At 42.6% G+C, this 26,886-nt stretch overlaps 1 protein-coding gene across 10 annotated transcripts in view; it reads right to left on the reverse strand.

Annotated features, from left to right (window-relative positions):
- Positions 1-745: 745 nt before the first annotated feature.
- The window catches only part of CTNND1 (catenin delta 1), a 52,827-nt gene continuing 26,686 nt past the window's right edge, over positions 746-26,886 (reverse strand). For 4 of the 10 annotated variants that reach the window (XM_079928681.1, XM_079928678.1, XM_079928680.1 and 1 more), the window contains 18 exons: positions 24,755-24,871; positions 23,029-23,319; positions 20,969-21,040; positions 20,080-20,232; positions 19,130-19,665; positions 15,485-15,948; positions 14,199-14,382; positions 13,222-13,339; positions 12,607-12,760; positions 11,665-11,733; positions 10,686-10,813; positions 10,433-10,583; positions 9,483-9,675; positions 9,015-9,129; positions 7,871-7,958; positions 4,554-4,616; positions 3,682-3,785; positions 746-2,921 (listed from right to left, as the gene is read on the reverse strand). In XM_079928681.1, coding sequence (XP_079784807.1) covers positions 2,910-2,921; positions 3,682-3,785; positions 4,554-4,616; positions 7,871-7,958; positions 9,015-9,129; positions 9,483-9,675; positions 10,433-10,583; positions 10,686-10,813; positions 11,665-11,733; positions 12,607-12,760; positions 13,222-13,339; positions 14,199-14,382; positions 15,485-15,948; positions 19,130-19,665; positions 20,080-20,232; positions 20,969-21,040; positions 23,029-23,223 — 2,799 coding nt within the window. In that variant the 5' untranslated portion in view covers positions 23,224-23,319; positions 24,755-24,871 and the 3' untranslated portion in view covers positions 746-2,909. Of the gene's footprint in view, positions 2,922-3,023; positions 3,276-3,681; positions 3,786-4,553; positions 4,617-7,870; positions 7,959-9,014; positions 9,130-9,482; positions 9,676-10,432; positions 10,584-10,685; positions 10,814-11,664; positions 11,734-12,606; positions 12,761-13,221; positions 13,340-14,198; positions 14,383-15,484; positions 15,949-19,129; positions 19,666-20,079; positions 20,233-20,968; positions 21,041-23,028; positions 23,320-24,754; positions 24,872-26,886 lie in introns of those variants that run through there. The other 6 variants (XM_079928684.1, XM_079928679.1, XM_079928683.1 and 3 more) reach the window with 6 other exon arrangements.

Genomic DNA, 26,886 nt, shown 5'->3' on the forward strand with positions numbered 1-26,886 from the left:
ACCAGAAGCAGCTATATATTTTTAATCTAAAGACCGGGCATACAGAAAGCATTTTACATAAATTCTCGAGTCTTAATAATGTAACAGGAAATATGGGCCCCAGAGAAATAAGCCCCTTTCTGTAGGTCTTAATCCTTGGCCTCTACAGTAAAGACAACCCCTGGTAATCCAATGAGTATTTGCGACCCACCCACATATTACTTGGGAGGACACAGAGGAAGCAGCTATAGGCCTGCCCCTTATCATCTTACTAAAAGATTGCGAATAGCCTGAGAAGCAACATTATGGCCTAGTGAGCCTTTTAATTCTACATATTCAGACTTATTAGGATGATAGCTGGAGCTGGTAGTTTCTAATCTTCTACCCATAAATGTTCAAGAGGGTCATGAATCGCAATGAGCTTTATTCAACGTTAGTTTTGTCAAATGTCGCAAAAGAATCCCAGTGACTTATTAATTCTTTATACTTCAGTTTCCTATCTCTAAGTTAGCAACAAGCTTCCCGTGCTCTACTTAGCCACATTTAATTTTTAAGAATCTTCAGAGGAAAAATGTTTCATATATAATTAAAAAGAATGTTCCTTGTTAAGAGTTGGGATTGAGCTCAAAATAAATCAGTCCTGGTACAATCCCCTTCTAGTTGCTCTGCAGAGAAAAAGGACACTGATACATAAGGAAGTAACCAAGATGAAAAGGAGAGAAGAGATACAGCTTAAAGTGAAGAAATGACACACACCCCCCACATACACACTTTAAAAACTTTATTTATATAAAAAAACTCATTTGTTTTTAAAAGCATTAACAAGAGAGAAAGAAAAACAGAAAAGGTATGGAGCAGAAGACATGCCCCTTAGTAGTGTTCGGTGGGAAGGTGGGATTTTTGGTTCTCTGAAATTGAACGTTTAGTGTTTTTATAAATGAAAAGGAAAAAACAGTTAAAGGTCCCCAAAAGCCCATGGCTGTTCTATTACCCACACCCCACCGACAAAAAGAGCACCAGGAAAAGAGCAGAAGAAGACAAGAGAAACCAAGAGTGGAGCCACATCTGGATGGGGGCGATCTCCCCTGTGCAGTATGCTCTCAGGGTCACAGAAAGGAAAAGGCTCCTTTTTGCCAGAAAAGGAGTGGGACGAAATGTGAAGGGGAAAAGGGGTAAATAAGGAATTTTAATGCAGAGGGAAGGCGGGTGGGGGGTTGTGCACTTTTCTCCTACCCCAAAGCCTCAATATATAAAGGAAGGGGGAGAGAGGAGCATAAAGATTTCCAGTTGCATTAAACGGAGCTTTTAGATTAAGGGGAGGAGTAAAAGGCAAATAAGGGAAAGGGTTAAAAAAAAAAAAAAAAAAAATCAACCGCATAGCAGCTGATTCCTCTAGCCCAACCTGCTAATATACACTAAACTAAAAGGAGGAGGAACAGGGGTGGGGGGGTGGTCGGGGAGGGGGATATGGACACGACTTCCCTATAACCCCTTCAGAGACGACAATCATTCTGGGCAACTAAGGAGCAAGAGTCACACCACTCACTCCTCCCACCAATCTCATTTGGAGGTTCATCAGAACAGGATTTTTGCAAAATCCCAACATATACAGTTGAGAAAAACCTTCTATGGCTAAAATTAGAGGCTATTCCAATTCCCAGTGGAGAGACTGAGGTTCTCTAGATCACCTCTCCTCTTCTTTCTGCTATTTAGGGCCAAGAAGTAGGTAAGAAAGCAACAAAATATAATTTGCAAAATTATGAGAAATGAGACTGCAGAGGCAAAGAAAGGCACATAGAAGGGAAGGAGGAGACGCACCCCAGGCCAAAGGCACAAAGAAGAGGCAAAGCCAGGGGCGAACCCCACCTTTTTAAGGGTAAAGGGGGGCAGGAGTATGTACATCAAGTCCTTTAGTCAGCCAACCAATCCAGGGAGGAAGCAGGGGAGGATGGGGCTATAAGGGTGAGAAAAAGGAGAAATAAGGGCAGGGGGAAGCCAGCTTTGTAGCTTCCTGACAGTTTCAGACTAAATGATTCATGTACATTCCTACTCGCTCCTCCTAGAGGCTCTTCTCCCCAGAAGACATCTTTCTGCTCCTTCTCACCCAAGAAGTCTTCCTTGACATATTCTCCTCTTTCTACAGCCTCTTGAAAATGGCCAGGCCAAGTCAGCAGACATTATTATCACAGGATGGGAGAGGAGGGTTAAGGACAGCCTCAGTAAGGGGCAGCAGCTGCAGCCCAGGGCTGGCATGAGGCTTGGAGAAGAGATGGAGTCTGTAGGTCCTTGATGGTCCCTGCCCTGGAGTTGAGGAGGGCAAGGTTTCTTAATCTCCGCTCTAGGAAACCTTCACTTGCTCAAGGGCCCTTGCCAAGTGGTATGTGCCAATGTCGCCGGCCGTCTTTGCTTCAAAAATAGTCATTAGGAATAAAGGAAGAGCTCACGCCCTCCACTCTCCAAAAAAGTAAAGGTCCCTTCCCCACCAAGAGAAGAAAAATCTTGCTTAAGAATCATGGGTTTATCAGATTGCTGGACACTGCATATATAGCATGTAACTTCCAATTCTTCCCATAGCTTCCAGTGAGGATTCCCACTCTCTCCCTCCCTCCACACAAGGCCAAGAGTTCCAGGGAGAGCTGGCAAAAAGAGCTAATCTGCAGCAGTCTCTCAAGATATGCATATAACTGAGTCAGGCTTCTTGGGAGTAATTGCAGGGGATCTGGAGGGGGGAGGAGGGACAATTAAGCTTCACTGGAAGAAGTTAGGGAGTTGATGGAAAGAAGGCAGCCACTTAGGGCTACAAGGGCAGGAGGCAGTGTGGCAGTGGGCACAACAGTCCAGCGAAGAAAGGGAAAAATCATCAGTCCATTTCACCACCAAAAAATAAAAGTACATATATTATAAGCCCAGATGTAGCGGAGAGAGTGGTGCTAAATCTTCTGCTGTAGGGAAAAAAGAGAAAGAGATGTTAATAGGGTTGGGAATAAGGAGAACCAAAAGAGAGCTGAGCAAATCTGAAGGGAAGAAAGCAGCACATAATGGAGAATCAGATCACCAGCGGCACGTCCCAGCCTCTTAAGAGGTAACAATCACAGAAGCAGCACCCCTAAGCCCCGTGCGGCTGACTGATCAGATCAGCATGATTGGCAAACTGCTGGCACAGAGACCTCCTCCTCAAGGATGATCTTGGGGGTGGCTGAAGGACGTACCATGGGGGGGTAAGACATTTGGTCCCCCTCATCATCCAAAACCAACACATCCACCTCTTCCTCCAGAGATTCCTGCCCCTCGTCCTGCTGTGAACACATGCAATGTGTTAGTATGAGAGTAAGAAAACATGAGTGCGTGCCAGATCTAGGGAAAATCCCCAGATTCGTAAACTCAAACAAAACAAGGTAATAGCAAGTGAAGGGCAAGATATTCAAACAAAGCCAGGCGCAGAAAGAGAGCAACGCGAGGACAGACCAGCTGGCGCTAGCCACACCAGCGACACAGTCATGGCCTTCTTTCTCCCATCTCGACCGTCGCAGAACAATGGCACCAGAAACCCCAATGTGAGTCAAAACTCCTACTTTTTCCCTGAAAACCCCTACAAGGAAAGGTGCTGTCTTTCACTAAGTCCTTTTTTCCTATTTCACAGAACATGCAGGCTTCAAAACAGAACTAGCCTCAGAAGGACAATAGTATATAAAGAGAATTTACCATCAGGGGCGTTCCCTTCAATGGCTCCATTTCGCCTAGATCCCCAGATCGATCCAGTGTTCTACTGTGGTCTCCTCTCTCATTCAGTGTGGAATAGTTGTTATCTAGTTTAAAAAAAAAAAGTACAGAGACATGATGTTCCCCTCTAGTGTAAAATATGTATTAGGCAGAGAAACGTGATTTAGGCACCTCTTTGGTAAAGCATTTGAGCTTTACCAAAGGCATTAAGGTCAGGTGGTCCTTGACATAAAAAAACTTACATCTAACTGGGAAGGCAAAATATATCATATATGATAATAAAGCTAAACTGAAGAGATCTATGAAGGGTACTGGAATTAGGAGAAGATAGTGAGGTGAGCTGCAATAGTTAGGAAGGACCTAACAGAGTAGACAGGAATTCAGCCAAGCCTTTGGGGATGAAGACCGTTTACAAAGCAAGTGGGAAGGACATTCCAATAGGAGGTATTACAAGAGCAAGATAAAAAAGTATAGAGTGAAGAGACAGGATAGCAAGTAGACTAGGTGGGCTCAAACAGAGTATATGGAGAGTAAGACAGAGCGAACCTGGCGTCAGACTGTGAAAGGCTGTGAGCAACAGTTTAGGGACACACGCTTGATTCTGTATTAATGGGGGAGGAATATGAAGCTTTTTTTTTTTTTAACCTTTGAGCATTTGGGAATGTGGAAAAAGGTAGACAGATCAGATTTTACTACACTTCCTTGAATCCTTCCCAATGGAATGTCCAGCCAGTGTCCTTCCAGGAAGGTGAATGGTGCGGGTGCTGGAAAGAGCTACAGAGCCACACAGTTCTCCTCATCCCATATGATAATATGGCTTACTCCATATCCTTAGGCAGGAATTAATCACCTACCTAATGATTTTGTGTTTGATCCCATACTGCTCATCTGAATTTCTTCCCGATCAGGTTTCTTATCTACAGGGAGTCAGAAAGTTATCCAGGTCAAAACCCAACTCTTCAAAATCTAAACTCATAAAAATTGCTCTCTAGTCTGTCCTCCCTTCCCCCTCCCTCCCATCAAACTTTTACTAAGCACCCACCACAAGTGCCAGGCTCTAGACAAAGCCCTCATGGAACTTAAAGAGATCCCTTTCCTACAGACTCTAACATAAGAAACGATTCACTCTAAGCCAGCAGGTTTCAAATTATTTGGTCTCAGGGCCCCTTTATATTCTTAGAAGTTATGAGGATCCAAAGAATGTTCACTGGTATAGACTACATGTATTAATAGCTACAGTGCTTTTAAATATTTATTTCATTTAAAATTTATTTTAAATATTTATTTCATTTAAAAGAACAATACTTATTCCGTTAACATAAATAATACTTTTAATTTTTTTAAAGAAAGCATTGTTTTATATTTTTGCACATATTTAAAGTTTGGTTTAAGAGAAGATAGCTAGATTCCCGTATCTGCCTCTGTATTCAATCCGTTGTGATGTTATTTTGGATGAACATAAATGACTCACTCTGCTGTAGAGCAGAAACTGACGCAGCACTGTAAATCAACTATACTCCAATTAAAAAAAAAAGGATAAAAATTAAAAATGTTTCTTTCTCACCAGAAAGTAAAAAAAAAAAAAAAAAAAAAAAAAGAATCAAACTGATTTTTAGTAGCATCACAGTGGATAGTGTACCAAATTGTTCAAGATGGCTTTATAAACGTACACACTTATCAAAAAAAATAAAAAGCACTGTTTTACATTTTTGCACATCTTTAAAGAGAAGATAGCTAGATTCCCATATCTGCCTCTGTATTCAATCCGTTGTGATGTTATTTTGGATGAATTATATAAAGAAAATCCAGCATCACACAGATAAGAAGTTGGAAAAGGGAGGAGAACTTTATTAGTCTTTTCAGATAACTGTGGATATTCTTTGATAGTATACTAATACTCGACAAGGCGAGTTTCTTTAAGGTTAGCGCAATAAGGAATGTGAATCCAAACTAAGGCTCTCTTCATAGTCTGTTAAATTAACATCTATTGGTCTGTCTTACACTTTGAATGGATCAGTTACTCATGCATGATTTTGAAAATCATGCACTGGTCACTTGGAAAATACTGGTTCACAGAGTTATGCAGATTTTCTAAATGTTAACACATTTCATGATATAATATCAAAAAAATCACATTCATTAACATCGCCACTGATTTCATTTAAAAGTATATTAACTATTGGGATGTTACCAGGCTCACAGTGACAGATACAATTCTTCCAAAATTTAAAATTTTCGGGCTTCCCTGGTGGCACAGTGGTTGAGAATCTGCCTGCCAATACAGGGCACACGGGTTCAAGCCCTGGTCTGGGAAGATCCCACATGCCGCGGAGCAACTAGGCCCATGAGCCACAACTACTGAGCCTGCGCATCTGGAGCCTGTGCTCTGCAACAAGAGAGGCCGCGATAGTGAGAGGCCCGCGCACTGCGATGAAGAGTGGCCTCCGCTTGCCACAACTAGAGAAAGCCCTCGCACAGAAACGAAGACCCAACACGGCCATAAATAAATAAATAAATTCTAAAAATAAATAAATAAAAATAAAATTTTCTCTTGAAAATTCAGGCAAGTACTGTCAGTTATTTTTCCTCAAACTGACAAGCTCACTGTGTTCATTTTCAAGAAAATGTCTATTTTTTTAAGTAAAAATAGTGTTCCAAAAAAAAAAAGTGGTTAGTGTACCTAGTAACTCCAACAATAGCACAAGTGCTTTTCCTCAAGATTACCATCATGCTTTGGTATGCTGCAGGGTGCTTTATGAGTACCCCCTATATCATCAACACAGGCTATTAAAAAGCTGTGTACTCAAGAGCAGAAACAATAAAATTAACATTGTTACAGTTCCATCAAGTACGTTCTTAAGTGAACTTGGCTCCTTTTTTTCCCCCTACCCTCCAGAAACTGGCCCTTCTTATAACTGCAAGTGCATGGCAACAAAGACTACAACAACTAGTTTGGTTTGGTGTCATCGCCCTGGTTTACACTCAGCCTCCAGCAATAAAGCACCACCACTGCTTATGCACCATCAGCACAAATGTCAACAGATTTGGTGATCCTCAGACCACATTTTAAGAACCCTGACTGAGGCAAAACCCAAGTGTCATTAAGATTAAAAGGGTTATAATAAGCACTAAATATATGATTTGTCTTTTGAAGAAAAATGTATCTGCTCACATGGCAGTGTTTAGAGGAGATAGAATAGGAGTGGTTATCTCTGGATAACAGAAATAAGTGACTTTTTTTGTTGTCATTTTTCTGGTTTGTATTTTCTAATTTTTCAACAGTAAACACATACTACTTGGTATTATATGAAAATTCAAAAGGGAAAAAAAATCATTTTGCAATATACAGATCTTCCTCGGACTTACAACGGGGTTACATCCTGATAAACCTATCATAAGTTGAAAATGCATTTTAATACACCTAACCCACCAACCATAGCTTAGCCCAGCCTACCTTAAACGTGCTCACAATACTTACATCAGCCTACAGTTGGACAAAATCATCTAACACAAAGCCTACTTTATAATAAAGTGTTGAATACCTCATAATATAATTTATTGAATACTGTACTAAAAGTGAAAAACAGAATGGCTGTAAGTGTATCGGCTGTCCACCCTCATGACTGCATGGCTAACTGGGAGCTGCAGCCGATGCTGCAGTGTGAGACGCTGTCCCACCATGCTATCGCTCGCCAGGGAAAAGAGCAAAACTCAGCATTTGAAATAGTTTCTACTGAATGCACATCACTTTTGCGCCACCACAAAGTCGAAAAATCATAAGCCAAACCGTCGTTAAGTCAGGCACTATCTATATACATATGTCAAATCATTATGCTGTACATCTTAAATTTATACACTGTTATATGCCGAGTATATCGTAAATAGAGGAAACAGAGTAGGGTTCGCTCCCTGGTCATTTTAAGTCCACAAGCAAAGATGGGGGAGTCACACGCAGGCTAACTGCCTGTCTTATTTGCTGATGCTCAGGTCTACCAGCTTCTGGGTTATAATCCTGAGGTGAAGTATTACTCTCCCTCCACCAAAAGACAAGCTCATTCAGAAATAAATATATATGCTATTTCATTAGATGGTAAGCCATCTAACGAAAGAAGAGCAGAAGAATAGCAGAAGTGGAATAAAAGCAGAGGGCTATGTCCCCTGGTTACTGTACCTGATTTCTGGTTCCGGTCAATGAGAGGGAGAGTGCTATCATCATATGAATGACTGCTCTGGCTTCGAGAAGCATTGTTTAGATTCACCTGGAGGCAAACAAAACACAATAATGTCACTGAGTACTGAATTCACCCTTATCTTACTTCTTAATGGGCTCAGACTTTTAGGTCCTTATTCCCGAATAGGTAACTCGTAAGGGTTAAATAAACACCTATATAGTGAAACAAAACTAGGATATTAGGGCTTCCCTGGTGGCACAGTGGTTAGGAATTCGCCTGACAATGCAGGGGACACAGGTTCGAGCCCTGGTCCGGGAAGATCCCACATGCCGCGGAGCAACTAAGCCTGTGCGCCACAACTACTGAGCCTGAGCTCTAGAACCTGCGAGCCACAACTACTGAGCCCGTGTGCCACAACTACTGAAGCCCACGCGCCTAGAGCCCATGCTCCCAACAAGAGAAACCACCACAATGAGAAGCCTGCATACCACAACAACGAGTAGCCCCCGCTCGCCGCAACCAGAGAAAAGCCCGCTTGCAGCAACGAAGACCCAATGCAGCCAAAAAAATAAAATAAAATAAAATAAATTAAAAAAAAAAAAAAACTAGGATATTAGGCTTCTATTTGTGTTCTGAACAGATTACAAAGGTATCAAACACTCACGCTATCAAGGAGATACAGTCTCAGAAAATGACAGTTCAGAAAATGGCAAACTCCTTCAAAGGGCTAAGGCAGATTCGGAGAAAGTCAAAAAGGCCATCATCATCCTTCATTACCACTGGCATTTACACTGTGCTATGACACAGAGGAAGACCAGAGCTATTTCAGCAGCAAATGAACTATAGGCACCATTTTGGGGGGAAAGTTAATAAATGATTTCTTTACACACAGTGACTTGGGGCAAAAGTAGACTCAGGGGAAGTTCCCTGGTGGCCTAGTGGTTAGGATTCAGCGTTTTCACTGCGGACGCCCAGGTTCAATCCCTGGTTGGGGAACCATCCCACATGCCGTCAAAATACAAAAGAAAAAAAACAAAAAAGTAGACTCAGTGTGACAGTGAAATAGAAGAACCAAAGACAAAAGCATTACCTGAGACCAAGGGGAAAAAAAGGTGAAAGTCTCAGTCCCAAGAGTTATTCTACCTGAAAGTCTGACTTCTTCCATCCTTCTTTTTCCAGTGGCTTCCGCAGTTCCTTGTATCCCCAGATTGTCTGTAATACAAGCGCTGCTGCTCGAACTTCTTTTTCTGAGCGGTTCCTTTTGAGGAAAGTAACACCAGATGGAATTTGGATGTAAGACGAGGGAAGAAGCTGAAAACTTGTACTCTCTAATATAATGTAACGTACGGATATAAATCCCAAAACAGGCAAGATCAAGTATTCACCAAGTCTTATGTTTTAACTCAAACGGTGACACAAAGAAATGTTTGATGTAAGAGTCTTATCAATTTATGGATCAACATGAAGACAGAAAAAAGAGCAATACCTCTTTATACTTTCCATGTAAATAAGGGAAAATAACCTTAAAAAGCAAAAGGGGAAAGCCCCTTCCCAGCAACCCCTCTCTCATATTCAAACTTTTCCAGTTGTAATTTTAAGTGTTAATCTCACCCTGATTTGTTGATCAAAACCAGCTTCTCAATACCCTGTGTTTCTCGAAGCTTTTTGGCAGCCTCCAAGTTCTCAGCAATAACTTCATTGATGGTATTCAAAACAGAGACCACAGTGTCCTCAGAGAAATTCTGGGAAGAGCTCTGTTGCCCTCCTGGCAGATTCTTTACCAAGTTAGGAATAGCATGTTTACCTATAGCGGTGAGACAGGAGGAATGTGTGCGGGGAGAACAAGCTGAGTCAGGTTGTTAGGAGCCTAACACTACACTTAATCGCATTGCTCATATCAAGCATAGATACTATCCACATGAATCAACTTCCTTCTCCTGTAGGATTATCATTTCAAAAGAGCAAAGGACCTGGAATAGCCATGGATATACTGTCCTTCCTATTCTTTTATTTATTCTCTCTTTCAGTCACATTAAAACAATCTGAATACTTTATCTCAAATATGCTACACAGTCCATTCAGATAGTCTAATGAAAATAGTACACTGAATACTATACTACAGAATATTATACTACTATTATAGCTTAATAGAACAGTCATTGTGAATTTAAGAAAAACAAAAACTGGGCTCTGTCACTTATGAGCTATATTAACTCCGGACAAATTACTTAACTTCCCTGACCCTCAGTTTCCTTATTCTAACAAAAAATTTTAAAAAAAGGACCCTTGTAAAGTGGTGACATTTAAATGAGAATATACAGACATGCTTAACAATCCCTAGTAACAAAGTACATGCTCAATAGATAGATATTGTTATTCTATTTTTGAAGAATCAGCCCCTCTTGTCTTTCCAAGAACCATTAAACTATAACCTTCTCCAACCTCCAGATTCACAAACTACGGAGGACTAGGATTCTTCCTCAGCCCTTTCAACAAATAAATTATTTAGCACCTGTTGGATCAAAGGTGCTGTACTAGATGCTAAGGTAACGGCTCCTCACCAATTAATTCTTTGTTGCGAGCATCCACAGCCAGATTTCTCAGGGCTCCAGAGGCAGCTTTCACGACCCGCTCATGTTCATTGGTCAGGAGGTCAGCAATGGCAGAAAGAGCCTTCTCTTGACGCAGAGCTGAGCGGATATATCGACCATACTGCAAGTAGCACATGGAAAGAAGTAGAACAGATTATAAATGGTAGCAAACTAGTTAGCTAAGTCCTCCCATCTCCAAATCCATTTTGTAAAAGGTACTCACCGTCCAGCGCCCAGCACACAAGTTCTGGATGGCCCCTGCTGAGGCTTCTAGGATGGCAGGATTCTTGCTCTCCTTGAGGAGTGAGATGTATATCCGAACCACCTCTGGTTGAAATAAAAGTTCATAGCCTGCACAAGAAAGGACAAGAAAGCAGAGGACACTCATCAGTACCTACGAACCAGGCTCTGGCTGGTTGAACTCCAGTGTTAGTACTCTGGATTAATGGGTTTATGCTCCAATACCAGTAAACTCTCTAACCCCTCCCACTCACCCAACAGCAAACTCAAGAGGTCTGACTACTACATCTGATGTAGTCAGATGTAGCCTTAAGAATGTAGCCTTAAGAATAAATCAACCATGGCAAGAGCAAAACAGATATCAACTCATATGCAACTCCTGTCTCTCCCTCCTCCTAGCCTCTTCTCTCCTCCCACAGTTTACTCTGACCTTGCTTGGCACTCAAGGGATTCATTTACTCATCGATAGCACTCAGAGTTAAAGATTCCTCATCTCAGATGAATTATTTCTAACTTAACTGAGTCATTCTGCCCACCTGAACTATGATTAAGTGAAAGGGGCTCAAATTTAATAACATCTGAATTTTTATATCCACGGGGAGCTGTGAATTTTGGACTCACCATATTGATGAATATAAAGATCCAAACTGTGATAAAGAGACTTCTTATAACAAGTAAAGTTTGAGTCCCAAGAACTAGTGGCTACTTAGGGTACTTAAGTTTCTGGTCTAGACTACCATCAGGTCCTTATCCTCAAGTAATCTGAAGAGTTGCCATAACAAGAAGTCCTTTGAAAGTTACTGTTATTAGTTTCCAAATACTTCTGTCATCACTTCAAATCCTTAAGTCAGAGAAGACAGAACAGTGAACGTACTGTACAGCCTACTGTTAGGCTGCCAAACACCTATCTGTGGACTATGTTCATGAGCTCTATGGAGCCTGAGAAGAAAAACATATCTTACCTCGAGCAGGACTAGTTCTTTTAGGGAAATCCACTGTATCATTTATTGGATCCTCTGTGGGTTTTTTCCCTTTGGAAATTAAAAAAAGGGGGAAGGGGTAAAGAGTTTAAGAAAGGGAAGAGTCTACCCAGTATATTTTTTTATTCTTCAGTCAAAATCTTTGGATCAGAGATGCATCAAGAGGGGCAAAAAACAAGAAAACAGACAAACAGACAAAACACCAGGATCCCCAGCTTGTCCCTATCAGATACAAGAACAGAAAACAGGCAGCACGTGGGTAAGACAAGGATAACCACTACTGTTGCTACCGTCCTGAGTCCTGATAACTGGGGCTGCTGTCCAGAAATAGCATGCCATGAGCCATTAGCTCAGAAGAGCTAAACTTGTTTCAGTGGCCATCCTCAACTGAATTTTCCTACATGCATCCACAGGGAAGGGTTAGGCAAAGAAATACCAGGGAAGCTAAAACCAAAACATGCAAATTAGAAGTAGGTAAGCGCCTTAAAAGATTCCACTCACCTCTGGAGAACCACTCATCTTCCAGTGCATCACCCAAGGTGGAAAGTAGAGGAGAGAAATGAAGGAAGAAAAATGCGGCAGAGAGATGTCAACAGGATCATGGGAAAACAAGCAGGAAAGCGGAGAGGAAAAGAAAAACACAGGAAACACAAAGGAGGAATGGGGGAGAAGGCCCCAGATTAGTTGAGTTCTCGGCCTTCACTGCCCAATTACTGATGCCAATACCACCACCACCGCCACCACCACCACCGTCACCACCATGAAGCACACGACACAGGGGAAGCGGCAGCAGAGCAAAAAGACACCCTTGACTGGGCTGATTCCTGTACTTGCTCAGCAAGTATTTTGTACCTAAAGCTAAACGTGTTCCTTCCTCTCCCCATCCTTACATTAAAGAGCAAGGAACAAGGAACCAAGACTCACCTTTGCCCTTCTTGGCCCCAAAGCAACTGGCAGCATGTGGCCCAGTACTGTTGGCAACATTGGGAGGTGCCTCTTGGTAACGTTCTGCTTGTGGGATTTCTCGGTGAACTTGATACGACAAGTTCCGAAGGAGGCAAACACAGTTCTCCACAAGCTTGGGATCACAAAATACAAGGTTCAATGAGAGAAGAGAACAACTATAGTGATTTCCTAGCAAGTACAGGCTTCCACGATTCACGTATTAAAATATTTATCCTCAAAAGCACAGCCCAATTCATCATCTCTCACAATACCTCAAGTGCCCACGCTTCTCAAAATTCTTGTAGCCTCAGGCTAACAGAAGGTTTCTGCTACCATTTGGTGTGTTAACACAAAACTCAGGCTCACTCTGACTTTTTTCCTAATCAGAAAAAAAATGCAAGTATGGCTAAACAGCTTTAAAATATATAGGTGAAGGAAATTCTAAAGAAAACAGTTTTCGTCTATGGTGAACGCCCACTTTAAGGAGTGGGGGCTGGTATAGGTATCTAATGTTATTTGAAAGCCTGAGATGATAGGTCTGCACTATGGGTACCTCACGGTTGTTGTGAATGGAATTCTCACCCATTAACCTACCTTGCTGTCTGAATCTTTCTGTCCAATCTCAGCCTGAACAATGAAAATGAGAGCATCCACCAAACCGTCACATTCCCGAAGTTTCCGGCGAGCTTCACTCCTCTCCGAGCTGACATTCCTGAGGGAAAAAGGAGAGGCTTCAAGATGACTAAAATCTAGAAACCCTCTCTTAATATCCTTAACATCTACAAGCCCCCTTAATATCTTTTCTTTTCACTGTAACAAATACCGAGTACCTGTTATAAGGAAGGCACTGGAGTTGACAGAAAGTTGAATAAAACAGTTCCTGCTTTCAGGACATTTATAACCAGGCCAGGGAGAGGGGTGTATAAATAAAGTATACCAACAACAATAATTTAAGACAGAATAGATACTTCTTCTATGGAAGTACAAGTGAAGAATAGGGGCAGAGCACATAGGGGTATATTCCAAAGAGAGAAAGAATATATCGCACATTTACGGGGTATTAGAAAAAGAAATCAGGAAAACTTACATGAAATAAAAGCACTTGAGTTTAGCTTCAAAAGATAAATAAGCAGAGAAAGGCATTGCAGACAGAGGAAGAGCTCTTCCTCACTCTATCCTTCTAGTAGTTTGTACTCCATTTGTTGCATTTATCGCAGCCTGACTTGAAATACAAATAATTGAAGGCAAGAACACAGGTACACACAAGCCTAGGACTAAACGACTGCCTTACGTGGAGTAGGTATTGAACAAATGTTTACCAAATTATATGAACAAAGTCAAAGAGGCACAGAAGTGAGGAAGATATGTGGTTTACTTGCCGTTCCCCACATAAGGCATATATGATATGCAAGGGAGTAGTGACAAAGGTAGAAAAACAGGTTGAAGTCATAGTGTGCAATACAAACAGGAACGGAGGCTGAGTGACAGTAAGGAGTTTAAACTTTTTTTAAAAGCAATTTAAGTTAGTCTTCAAAAATTCTACCTTCATACTCTCAGAACCCTTATGTTACCTAAGGCAGCCAGCTGTGTTGGTGAGCACGGACTCCCACTCAATGTGGCGCGGCTTACAATCTTCACTAGGTTCCCGCTCCCAACCAGAATGCGGAATGATCACTTCATCTGTCAAGGCATGCAGTGCATGGTCCACAATCTCCATTTTGATTGAGTCATGGGATGAGAGATTCCACAGGGTTCCTGGCAGAGACAACTCATCAGATAGCTCTCCAGCACCCAAGACAGTATGCTTGAAGAATGCCAAAGAGAATGCCCTATTCCAACATTTCTCAGTCTTCCCCAATGACCAAATACCTTGTAATGATATTCAAGCTCTAGCCTGTGACCCACAATAATACATTGTACATTATGGCTCAATACAAATATACATCCCATGAAGTAAGGTTTCATAAAACAATACTTATTATAAGCCATACCCTCTAGGCTATCTACACCCACTTCTCAATCCCAGCGCCACTGACATTTTGGGCCAGATAATTCTTTGTTGTGGGGAGCTGTCCTGCCCAACATTAAATGTTTAGTGTATGTCCAGAGTTTACTCATTTGATGTTAATAGCACTCCCTCCCAACCTTCCCAAGTTATGACAACCAGAAATACCGCCAGACATTGCAAATTTCCTCTGGGGGGCAAGATCACCCCCAGTTGAGAACTAATGATCTATGCTATTTCTTTTTCTTTCTTTCTTTCTTTCTCTTGGAACGCTGATTGTGATCCACAAAGTTGTGTTCAATACACACTAATGGAGTATGACCCACAATCTGAAAAACCACTCTTCTAAAGCAAGGACCACAAGCACAAATGCCTATACATGCCAGGCAGGTGAGTCAGGACAAGCAGGTATTTTAAAGAAATTACAAGAATATGGGTTAAGTGCCAACTGACACTCAGCTTCAATTCTGGGGAGACAACTTCCTAAGTAGTGGCAGTTGGTCAGAGATAACATGTTGGAAATTATTGCGAACTGGAGAGCACGTGCCCCAATCAGCTCAGACCAGCTACTGCCAGGTAGCAAAATAGATCCATTGCTACCAGTTCCCGCACATTTAAAATAGAAGGCAAGAATCTGGAATTTTAAGTGAAATCTTCTGCGTTTAAAACATTAGCAAACAATGCTTTAAAATTTGGAAAACCTTGCATGATCCAAATCTGTGAGATGGATCTGACCCAAAGGCCACAACATTTAATCAACAGTCAAAGGACTAGAAATCCTTCTAGTTCTCAATCTCTCTAAGGGATAACAGTGACCCTAACCTAGCAGTTTCCCTTGGGCCTAGAACTCACCAGTAATAACTTCAGTGAGGTCCATATCACGAGCCTTTCGGAGTAATCGCACAAGAGCAGGAACACCATCACAGTTTTTTATAGCAATCTTGTTATCCTGGTCACGCCCGAAAGAGATATTCTTGAGAGCTCCACAGGCGCCAAGGTGCACTTCTTTCTTGGGGTGGTCTAACAAGCCCACCAGTACTGGGATACCCTTGAGCTTCCGAACGTCAGTCTTCACCTTGTCATTGCGGTAGCACAGGTGTTGCAGGTATGCAGCTGCATTGGACTTGACAGCATCCAAACGGAATCCTAGCATGGCTATCACCTCTGGCAGCTCTGGCTGTCTCCAATTTGGGGGTGGAGGCCCTCCCTTGCGCAGGCTATCCAAGCTCGCTAAACTTCCCCGTTCGTGCTGGGCCAAAGGAGCCCAATAGTACTGGTCTGATGGTACCTCCTCACCAATCATGTCTTCATAGCTCCTGCAGTGTTGGAAGAACCGGAAAGAAAAAAGGAATACATTAAGTTGTTAAGCCTGGTTTCTTGGGGGGCTCCCATTACCCCTCATCTTCAAGGAATGAGTAACCCCAGCTCTAGTACACTAGATCTTATCTCTCCTTTGCATAAAAAATATACTGATCAATTTTTCTTAATGAGATAAGGCAATAATCTTAAACGCATCTGCAATTAGATTAAAGCTGCCATTATTTTCTGTGAAGTTTACTAGCTTGGAGGAGCAACAAGCATTCGGAGAGTTAATCACAAAAAAGAACCAAATCCTGACTGCTTAGCGTTTGAACGATATCTGACACCTACTAAACTTCTCCAGATAGAGATTGAAATAAACCTTCAGACAGCAGAGTTAATGAAACCAGCTGACTTGGTACCACAGAAATTAGCGAACAATGTCTGAGAACAGCTCTCATAAGGCCTTAGGCTAAAGGGAAAATAAGGCATTTACTTACACACAGGAAAGAGCTGGTGGAATAAGACCCTTAAACACATTTCACATTTAAGTCTCTCCTTACCCTATTTTGGAAATTATTACAAAAGAGATGATAGAGTAAAAGCAGTAAAGGATGTCTTAACACCTCGTGTGAGGACTTGGCTTTGGTATTGATGAGGTAGGTGTAAGCTTGAACATTAGTTTGCACCAGTTCATCCCAAGGTCATCTCTGCTACTCAACAAATGTGTTTGAGACATAATTTCTAGTCTCCAGTTTCTAAAGACAATACTTCCAATTCTGTCAAAATAGATACTACTGACCACCATCACATTTGGGATACCCAGTCACTATGAAAAGGAACAGACAGAGCAACTGAAGGTAAAGAAAAACATCTAACCAGAGATATTGCTTCCTATTTCAGTACTACCAACGACCACTAGAGGGTGAGTCTGTCACACTATTATTTATTCATAACCACCAGGAAGGAAGAGACCCATTATCAGTGAGCTCATCTCACTCTGTGGCTCCCACAGGAGAGAGGAGAATCCATTGTGTGGAACTCTCCAAATAAGCCCGTCGTTTGTTCCGCAAAACCACTCCCACTGTCACCAAACCCTCAAGGTTTTAGCCTGAGCAGAGGGCCTGCCTCATAGCTGTCAACATCAACCACTCAAAAGTGATTTAAATGGACAAAGCAGTTAGTAAAAGATCACTATTTTGCAATATCAGTGAAACAAAATAAGCAGGTTATATAGCTGAGTTTTAAAAGTAGGCAACTAAACAGCATATTAAGATTCCATTTCAGTAGGGGAAAAATAAAGTCAGAGTGTGTTTACATGTATAAGAAAAAGAACTCAAAGGAAAAGCATCAAAATGTTAACAGTAGTTCTTTATCAATGGATGGTGTGCTTATCTAGTTTTGTAGTGATGATGTTTTTACTTTTATTATTATTTTAATATAAGCAATTACAAAACAACTACCATAACTGAAGATTTTGGTCACTCAAGTTATTTTTACAAGTGGATCATGACATTCTTTCCTTTGTCTTACAAATAACAAAGCTGTGCCCAGAAAGATTAAATGACTTGCTTAAGGCTACACAGCTAGTGGCAAAGGCACAACTAGAACCAAGGTCTTCTGGTTCAGTGCTTTTTCTACAAATCATTCTGCCTTACTGTTTTCGTTTGACCTTGTATTACTCTCCTAGCCCCAGAACAGGAAGCAGCAAATGTTCTTGCTAGTCAAGCAGGTTTCCAAGTCCAGTATCACCCTGGAATAAACCCAAGAACCAAGCCCAAGCCCTCTTTCTTTATGTCAGTTGCCACAGCAAGGGACAACACAGAATGACCTGGCCACCAGCACCCACCTAGATCCAATCCCTCTACTAATGAGGAAGTCAGAAAAAGCAGACTTGTCAACAAAGAGAAGAAGCCAACACCCTAGGCAGACTCCTTTGGTGATAGCTGTTATCTACCACTACTCCAAGTTGCACCAACTAAGGCCTGATGTGCCCCCACCCCAGGAATAAAAGATGAATCACATAGGAGGTGGATTTGCTGTCCAAAAGACACCTGAAAGGTGAGTGACTCAGGCTTAGGTAATGAGGCCTCTACCCCTGGGCCCAGCCCAGTCTGCTGTTCACCAAAGCTACGTCATATAAGTAAAATGAGCACCAAGGCATTTGTTTTAGAAAGTCATGACCTCATACAGAAATTCAGCAACAGCTGTTAGGATATCCTTACCATTAAGACATCCATAAATCTTCTCCCTTCATTCTTATCGTTTCTCTTTGCCTGGAAAACAGTCTCTGATTTATTCTAAAGCCGGATTGGCAGCCCATGGGCCAAACCTGTTTTCTGTACAGTCCCAAAACTAAACTAAGAATGGTTTTTATATTTTTAAAAGGTTGTAAAAAGAAGAACAACGGCATACAACAAAAACGATATACTGTTTGCAAAGTCTAAATTAGTTCTATTTGGTCCTTTACAGAAAAGGTTTGCCAACTCGCATTCTAAAGCATTTTTTCAAGGCAAACCATCTACCAGTCCAAACGTCAATTACTACCTTTTTCACATCACCAAAGAATCCCCAGGGATAAACAGTAAAGTCGGAATTAGTGACCTTTCAGAGTGTCAATAATGTACCACCCTCTAAGGAAGCCACCCCCATTTCACTTTACAATCAAATGTAAGCACCTAAGCACAAAGTGTCAGGGTTTTCGTGAGATCAAGGTTTGTTTTTATTTGAGATTAAAACCATCACAGCGAAGGTTCTTATATATACCCTTAACTATCTATTCTGGCCTAAAACCCTCAACCTTGTTCTTAACACCAAACCAGAAGCTGAAGAAATTCACAAGAACAAATATTCCATAGCCTCAGACACCAGGTTCCAAAAGGGGGTCAAATCTTAGGCAGAAAATATAGAAACTCTTGGCACAGAAACAAAGGCCACTCTTCAGAACACAGACCAAGAACCATCACAAGTTGTTTTCTATAATTAAAATATATGATTTCTACAATGAAAAAGAGACAAAAAAGCATGTCAATACTTAGTAAAATCAGAAAAGGGAAGAAAAGGGTGGTCTTCCACAAAAACAGGCAGAGGAGGGGGCCACAACTACCTCTGATCCCAAAAAGCACTTAGATGGAGAAGGAAGAGCAACCCCTTTTTGCTGTCTTTGAAAGACCCTTTTCTTCCCTTTTTCTTGCCTACCTGAGGCGTCGCCGAGGGTCAGAGGGTGTCCCAGTCCGACGGCCAGTGCCATAATCAGACATCATGCCGTAATCCACGTCATCGTAGCCCATGCTACGCTGGTCATCCTCGAGCCCATAAGGCTCTGGATGAAAACGATGCAGATCCACACTGCTCCCACCTACCCGAACCTGTGGCTGGGGCCCATAGACATCCTGTCTACTGGGTGCCCGGTAACCTTCCATGCTGGGCCTATACCGCTCCTCAATGCGGGTCACCCGGGACAGACTGCCATAGTTGTCACTGCTACTTGGATAACCATCTTCATAGTGGCGGCTATATCCATCAGGAGGGTAGTGGAAGTTCCTGGGAAGGGTAGCAGTGCCTGCTTGCCCCACATAGGGGCCAGGGCCCCCGTTGCCATTCTTGCGGAAGTCACGACCCAGAGTCTGGATATAGTTGTTTGAAACTGATGAGGCATCTACAGGCAGCCCATCTGGTCCCATAGGGACTGGCTGGACTGTCCGTGTTGTCACAGTCTTCACTACTTTCTTGACCTTCAAGTAAAGAAAGAGAAAAGAAAAATTAATGAAGTGAACAAATTAAGCTTAAATTCTAGACCACTCTAAGAAAAGAAACGAACCTCTACCCCCAGCTCGCTTTACCTAGAAATGCCATGCAATCTACCACCTACCCTTCTCTCCATCTTATAGGAATTCTCCAGGCAGGAAAATTGCACAGGCAGTTAACTATGCCTCTAAGGGAAGCTACTGCAGACTCTTCCTCATTCCATTAGATCTTCCCATATCTCTTCTATCTTCTCTGTCTACCCAGAGATCACTTTCTCTATGCCTTTACCACAGATCAGTGGCTCCTCACCCACCCTAATTAAGTGCTCAGCCCCTCCCCTTAATGAAGACCATAGGAAGAACTTCCCCATCATCCCAGACCTTGTACAAGTCTTAGCTTACTGTGGTCTCTGTGCGCCGAGTGGTTCCATCATCCGAGGTCTCCACAGAGACAACAGACATGGCTCCCTCAGGGTCCTCCTCCGTGTAGGTCTCCACAATCTGCCCTGGCTCCTGCATCCTGGGGATGGTGCTATACAAAAGGTGACTGTGATCCTACATGGAAAAGAGAAAACAGAAAGAGCTATTATTAAGCCACATATACTAACAATCCATCCCAATGAGAGGCACTGCCTCCCTAAAGACACTGCACCTTCCATGGGCCCCAGGACTTGTAGAGGGGTGCCTGGCCCCACTTTTGAATTTGTACAAAAGGGCAGAAGACATAATTTCCCGGTTCTAGTCACTTAACAAACAGGAACTGAGTTAGCTACAGCTACATCAACACCCAAGTGCCAGAGACAGCAGATACAACTTCCCAGTTCTGATCATCTAAGTGAATATGAACCGTGTTAAACTGCAGCTACATCTACATCTGAGGGATCCTTCAAAAAAAAAAAAGTTCACCCAGTAAGAACTTTTAAGATGAACCAGAAAACCCCAATAAGAGCTATCTTCTGAATAGCTCTATGCTATTCTTCAGATATGCCTAAGGCTCAAGGTCAGCCAGATTCTAGGCACGGTTTTCTGCAAAGTAGAACCACGCCCATTCTAGAAAAGGGATGCAGTAATTGAGAGATCAAATACTGGATCAATGGGCATTACAATTAATTCCAAAATAAAACTACATTTATACTTTGAAACTCCATTTTTTAATTTTCCTAAATGAAAGAAACTAATTAATGGGCGCTTACAATGTGCCAGGCACTTTAGAAGACACCAATATGCTCTTAAGCTGAGGAAGTAAGAAAGATATGAATAAGCAACCCAGACCTTGAGCCAAAAGAATTACCTGGGGTCCGTTGAGTTTTAGATCTGAAAATTTCTGTCGCTCAAGGTCAACATCGCCCACAAACCGGCCGTTCTGAAACATAGCCCACAAGAAGACAATTCATTTTGTGGCCTTCTTTTGCTCTATCAAAGACAAATGATCTTTGTTCCAAACAGGAAAAGGCCTTTCAAGAAGACATTTGTGGCCTGGAGTCCTTCTGTCAGTACAGATAAAAGAAGCACATCACTCCTTAGACTTAACACCTCAAAATTGGAACCGGGCCTAGAACTCTGGCAGACTGGGTCTCTGGAACATAGGAACGTAAGCTCTATGAGGGCAGAGGTTTATTGTGTTTTGGTTTTGGTCAGTTTTGTTCACTGTCTCCCTAGTGCCTTGATCAGTGCCTGGCACATAATAGGTACTCAAAAACTATTTTCTGAATAAACAGCAGAGACTCAGATAAGTTCCCCACGAAATCTTTTTGGAAAGCCATAAGAACATAAGGAAACTTGGAAAGCCTAGGTTGGGGGGTTTCCAAAGCCTTCTTTATTGTTTCATGCATCTTCATGCTCTACAACCACTGGAAACTCCCATACCAGGCAGCTTTTTAAAGAAAGAGGCAAGAAGTATGAGTTTCTCTTTCCAAGTAGAAAGAAAACAAGTATCTCAACTCCCCTCAAGCAGGTGTCTCAGTATCTTCATCACCAATTATTAGAGCCACAGAACACGTTCAAAAATGTCATTCTTAAGTTGCTCTGTCTTAAACAGCAGGAAATAATCTAATAACATTATACTACGTAAAAATACATTTGACTACTCCCCTTCAAAAAGAATACAGTGAGATTCAGCCACCTTGGGAGACTCTTCCCCCACCCTACTCCCATTACATAGGGAGTGTAATGCTGTAGGGAAAGGAAGTTAAACATTACTTTCAGGAAGAAGGAAGGGTGTGGTTTCATTGCTGAGCAGAAGTTAAAAATAAAAGAGAAAGAGAGAGAGAGAGAGAATCCACGTACTAAATCCTGGAATTCCCCACCACCTCCAAGGCTGAGCAATCCTGCTCTCCTTTTCAATACATACCCCTCCCTCAACCCTAACCCTCTACTCTTGTTCCTATAAAAATCCTAGGAACACTGCAAACACACTGCTTCCAAATTCCTGATCATCCCCAATTGGAATTATATCCTCTCACTCAACACGCTCCTTAGCATGAGGGACCTTCTCCATCTTAAAAAATAAATAAGTAATCAATGAAAGGACTTATTGGAGCATGAGCACTGTTCTTCGTTCCCATCAGAGATCTCTTAAAATGAAGTCTATCAGGCAATGCCTACTACATACACATACACACACACACACACACACAAAACCTCAGACAGATTACATCACAGCGAAGTCAGACTACAGAAACCATAGGAAACACAAGATACTTCTCATTTCTAACACCAACTCTCCCAAGTCACAGCAGAGTCAGCCAACCCAGAGACCACTGGCTCCTGTGGTTATTTGGGTTAAACAGCAGCATGATGCTCGCTCTCCAACTCTAACCGAAAGAATTAACAATAACCCCTTCCTCCAAGGAATGATCTGCACAGCCAACAAGAAGAGCATGGCGCAGGGATGCACAGTTTATGAACGCTGACTGCCACACCTTCTGAGCAAACTGTTCTCTGAGGGAGGATACAAGATGCCCAACTGCCCCAACCACTAAGTAGGCATTTAATTTCCTGAATTTCTGATATGGGGGCGGGGGGGGGGGGGGACATACAAGAAAAAAAACAAGTAACCTGAGCACAGCTTCAAATTATAGGATCTGCCATTACTAGAACTGCATCCCAGAAACCCCACTCCAGCAAACAAGAAGTCAGATGGATGCTTCTAGAGATAAGTCCACCCAACTCAGCACAGCAGCAATATTCCCTATCTCTTAATCAGCATTTATCACGCCTGTAAAGGTTATCATGAGGCATGGGCACTGGACAGCCCATAACCACGAGGAGAGTAGTTTCCCAAGAAGGATCATAGTCTCTCTATGACCATGCCAAAGTCCTACCTGCAGGTCTGATGGAGAGAGGGGTTACCTGATGCCGGCGGGTGAGGGTGCCGTTGGCCATGAGCGGGTTGGCATCTTGTGGTGAGACCCGGACGCGTTCCAGTTGCGCCGAGACGTGGCGCCGTTCCTCCTCCAGCGCCCGGGTCAGCTTCTCAAACTGGGCCTCTTGTTCCTTCACAGAGGCCAAGATGCTGGCGGTCGACTCCACCTCTGAGTCGTCCATGAAGGTAAGGGGCAGAGCCGCCGCAGGGCAGGGTAAAAAGGGAAGGTGGATCACAGGGGGAGGAGGAAGGAGGGAGAAGGCCTCCCTCACTTCACACTACCGGGAAAAGGTAAGAGAGAGGAGAGAAAGAAAAGGTCACAGGTCAGAGAAGACAGATGAATTATTAATCCCAGAGCCAAAGATGCCCTCTCGTGGTTTTACTGCAGCACAGAAAGAGAGCCACCACCAAGCCTGGACCCACCACCAGTGTCTGTTCAAGCAGGATCCTTTGGCCATTACCCTCTTCAACACCCCACAAGAAATACCTATTGAAAGGAAAAGTGCAACTAGATCCAAGGGAGAATGTGCCTAGGGGCTGTAGTCATGACATGAGTTTAAAATTAGGTTATTCTCCCCTGGAAAAATTTGCTGGCATCAACTCAATGAAAGATGTAACTCCACAGTATAGACAAGCACACGCTCTCCTGCTGGGGCGAGCCACCTCTGAGATACAGGGGCAGTACAGATCTTACTTAACCTCTCCCAAATCTGAACACTGAAATTGCTGGAGTGGTGGCAAAATATACTAAATGAATATGCTAAATTAAAACGCCGGTAAGAAATGGATGCAGTAAAAAAAAATCCCACCATCAAAGGCAGGAAATAAAACTAAAGCCCTCAAATTGGATACATTTATAAAGGGATTTTCTACTTCTAAAAACTATACTACAGGGCTTCCCTGGTGGCGCAGTGGTTGAGAGTCCGCCTGCCGATGCAGGGGACACGGGTTCGTGCCCCAGTCCGGGAAGATCCCACATGCCGCGGAGCGGCTGGGCCCGTGAGCCATGGCCGCTTAGCCTGCGCGTCCGGAGCCTGTTGCTCCGCAACGGGAGAGGCCACAACAGTGAGAGGCCCGCGTACCGCAAAAAAAAAAAAAACAACAACACTATACTACAATATTGAGGGCAGAATGTGTGCCTTGGCTAACAGAGGCAAGAAAGCAACAGAATAAAAAAGTCTATGTGTAAAAAGGCAACATTTTCAGTGACCTTCACATCTCTTTGTGGAGTAGGAAAAGGAGCATTATATTAAATTATAAAGTTACCCCTTGAAGTAGTTCGTATTCTAACCTTCAATTAATAGCTGGAACTTCCTACATCTCTGTTATCCTGCAGAAAGCTCTAAACAGGCTACATTTTTACCTCTTTACATATTCCAACTAAGGGTAAATATCCAAGTATCTAGAGGGTTTATGTGTACCACTTCCACAATAAATGATATTCAGAAGCGAAGAGTTCCCCATACCCTATTACATAATCTGCAAGCTGGCTAGTAAGTGGAGGGGCATTGTAGTCATACTGTTGGATTTAGTAGGGTTTCTCTCTTATAAGTTGGCTATAAGAGACTTTCTGGTCAGCCCAAGATATACCACGTTGAAAGGCAGGTTTTAGAATAAACCCTCTCCCCTATTCCCCACCCTCTCCTCAACCCCTCCAGAAAAAAGGCACTTAAAAATTTTTTTTATTCTTAATAAACATATTTACATACACACCTGTTTAGAGAAGGTCGTAACTGATTGGTTTAACAGAGAACAGCCCAGTCTAGATTCAAAATATCATGGGAGAAGCATCCCAGCCACCACAGCAAGGAGGAAGCAGGAAGAAGAGAGCTGTAGAAATATTTGGAGGAAAAATAGGAATGAGAGGAAAATAAAATATACCTAATACATTAAAAAAAAAAGAGCAGCAAGGGCACGTGTTGGGGAAAAAACAATCTGGGAATGGAAGGGAGTAATTTAAAATACGACTTGGAATTGCTTAATGTGACAAATGCCCTTTGGACTTTGCTCTGTTTTCAAATACTTGGACCTTGGTCGTAGTTTTCATTAAAACCTGGATTCTACTGTCATGTCAGAGTTCCTCTACATGTATTTCTGTAGAGAACCAGGAGCAGGTCATAATATGGATATATATTCACTTACCCCCTGTTCCCAGCAACCAAATTGGGAAGGAAAAAAAAAATGGCTGTTGGAATGCCCTTCCCCCTCCTTCCCACCCCTAAGGCAGAAACCTCAGAGCCCAGTCCCAGCATGCCCACAAAGATATTGAGAAACCAATGCAATAGTCGTCGTGGGGAAGACATGTGGGGACTAGCCTAGGCTAAGCCTTTAGCTTCAGTTCCCTTTCCCACGCTCCCCAGAGCCCTACACCAAGCACAATCGCTTGGGCCTGCTCGCTTTAGAGTATATGTAGTATTCAGCAAGCAAGAGTACCCAGAGGAACTGATAAATAGGTACCCAATAAACTCCTTAATTAATTCTCCATCACCAAGACTCCTTCCAGTGGATCTAGATCTCCTTCCAGTGGATCTAAATCCAAGAATGTGGCAGTCTTTTTTCCAAAGTCCTCCTACCCAGGCTCTGGGCTCCCGCAGTCACTTATCAACTCCTGTTCTTCCTTTAGGTCCAAAGCCCATTGTCACTTTCTCAATTCCCACCCTGCACTCCAACAGGCCACTCAAAGGTCTTTAATAAGTAGCCTTATTTTTTTTGAATGTTGCTCCCTTTTCATCTCTGTTACTTCATTTGCACTTGCCCTCATCTGCTATGTACAATGACCTATGAACCTTCCACACCAAGAGGACCCAGAGCTGGGGAGATTCTTCCAGTTCTGGGTTTCAACAGGGTCTGTCTGAACTGTAGTTAGCACTCTGGCAGTCTCTGCCCTGTAATCTTCTTTGCTAATAAAAGACCAAACTACCACTACTTCAGGCATACAGTGCCAACACTCCCTGTTGCACAGAGAAACTGTCACCCTTCCATAAAATTGCCACTTTCTGCCCCCACAACTTTAGCTAATACAATACAGGGAGTTAGGAAGGGCAGTAGGGCCTCTACCCAGGGCTCTAGGTCGGGAAGCAATATCTGGAAAAACATCAGCTTCTCCCATCTTCGTGGCTTTAAAAGCTGACCACCTGGCTCTAATTTGGAGAAGAAGGCAGAAAAGTTAAGAAAAAGAAGATCAGATTCCTAGGCCTAACAGCATGGGGGAAATTTTCTGCCTGAAAGAGGGCAGAAGCAGAGCTTTGTAGGACAGAACTGGACTCAGAAGACAGGTCCAAGTCCTGGCTCTGCCACTAGCCAACAATGGCAGTAAGTCACTGCCACGTTCTCATCTGTAAGATGCCAATACCACCAGCCCCGTCTAACTCAGAGTTGCTGTGAGGATCGGCTGAGAATTTAATGCTATACAAATGTGAGGTATTAAGTTGTTTCAAGAGTTAGTTTCTATCTTCCAATTACATTACTTAATAGTAATGCCCCAGCCCAAAACTATTTTGTGAACTAGTAGACGAAATTAACTGGATCAAGTGCATAACTGGGTTCTAAGGAGAGGATGAGGCTGGTTTCCCTACTCCAACACTATTTACTAGGAGGTCCCACCTAGACCAGTGTTTCTGGGACACAGGGTGCTTCTCCTAAGTGCCTGGCAGTTATCACAGAATTACACATCTGCTACAATGAGCTCTCGATTCCCTGTGTGAGGCCTTAGCAGTTTATTACTAAGGAGAAAGGGAAGGTGAAAAGAACTAGCAATTACTGAATGTTTTACATTTACTATCCTGGCAATCCTTACAGCAACTCTAAGGAAGTTTTACTGCAAATGAGAAAACAGGCTATAGGTG

The sequence above is a fragment of the Stenella coeruleoalba genome (genome assembly GCF_951394435.1).
Source record: "Stenella coeruleoalba genome assembly, chromosome: 8".
In the NCBI taxonomy this organism is placed as follows: domain Eukaryota; kingdom Metazoa; phylum Chordata; class Mammalia; order Artiodactyla; family Delphinidae; genus Stenella; species Stenella coeruleoalba.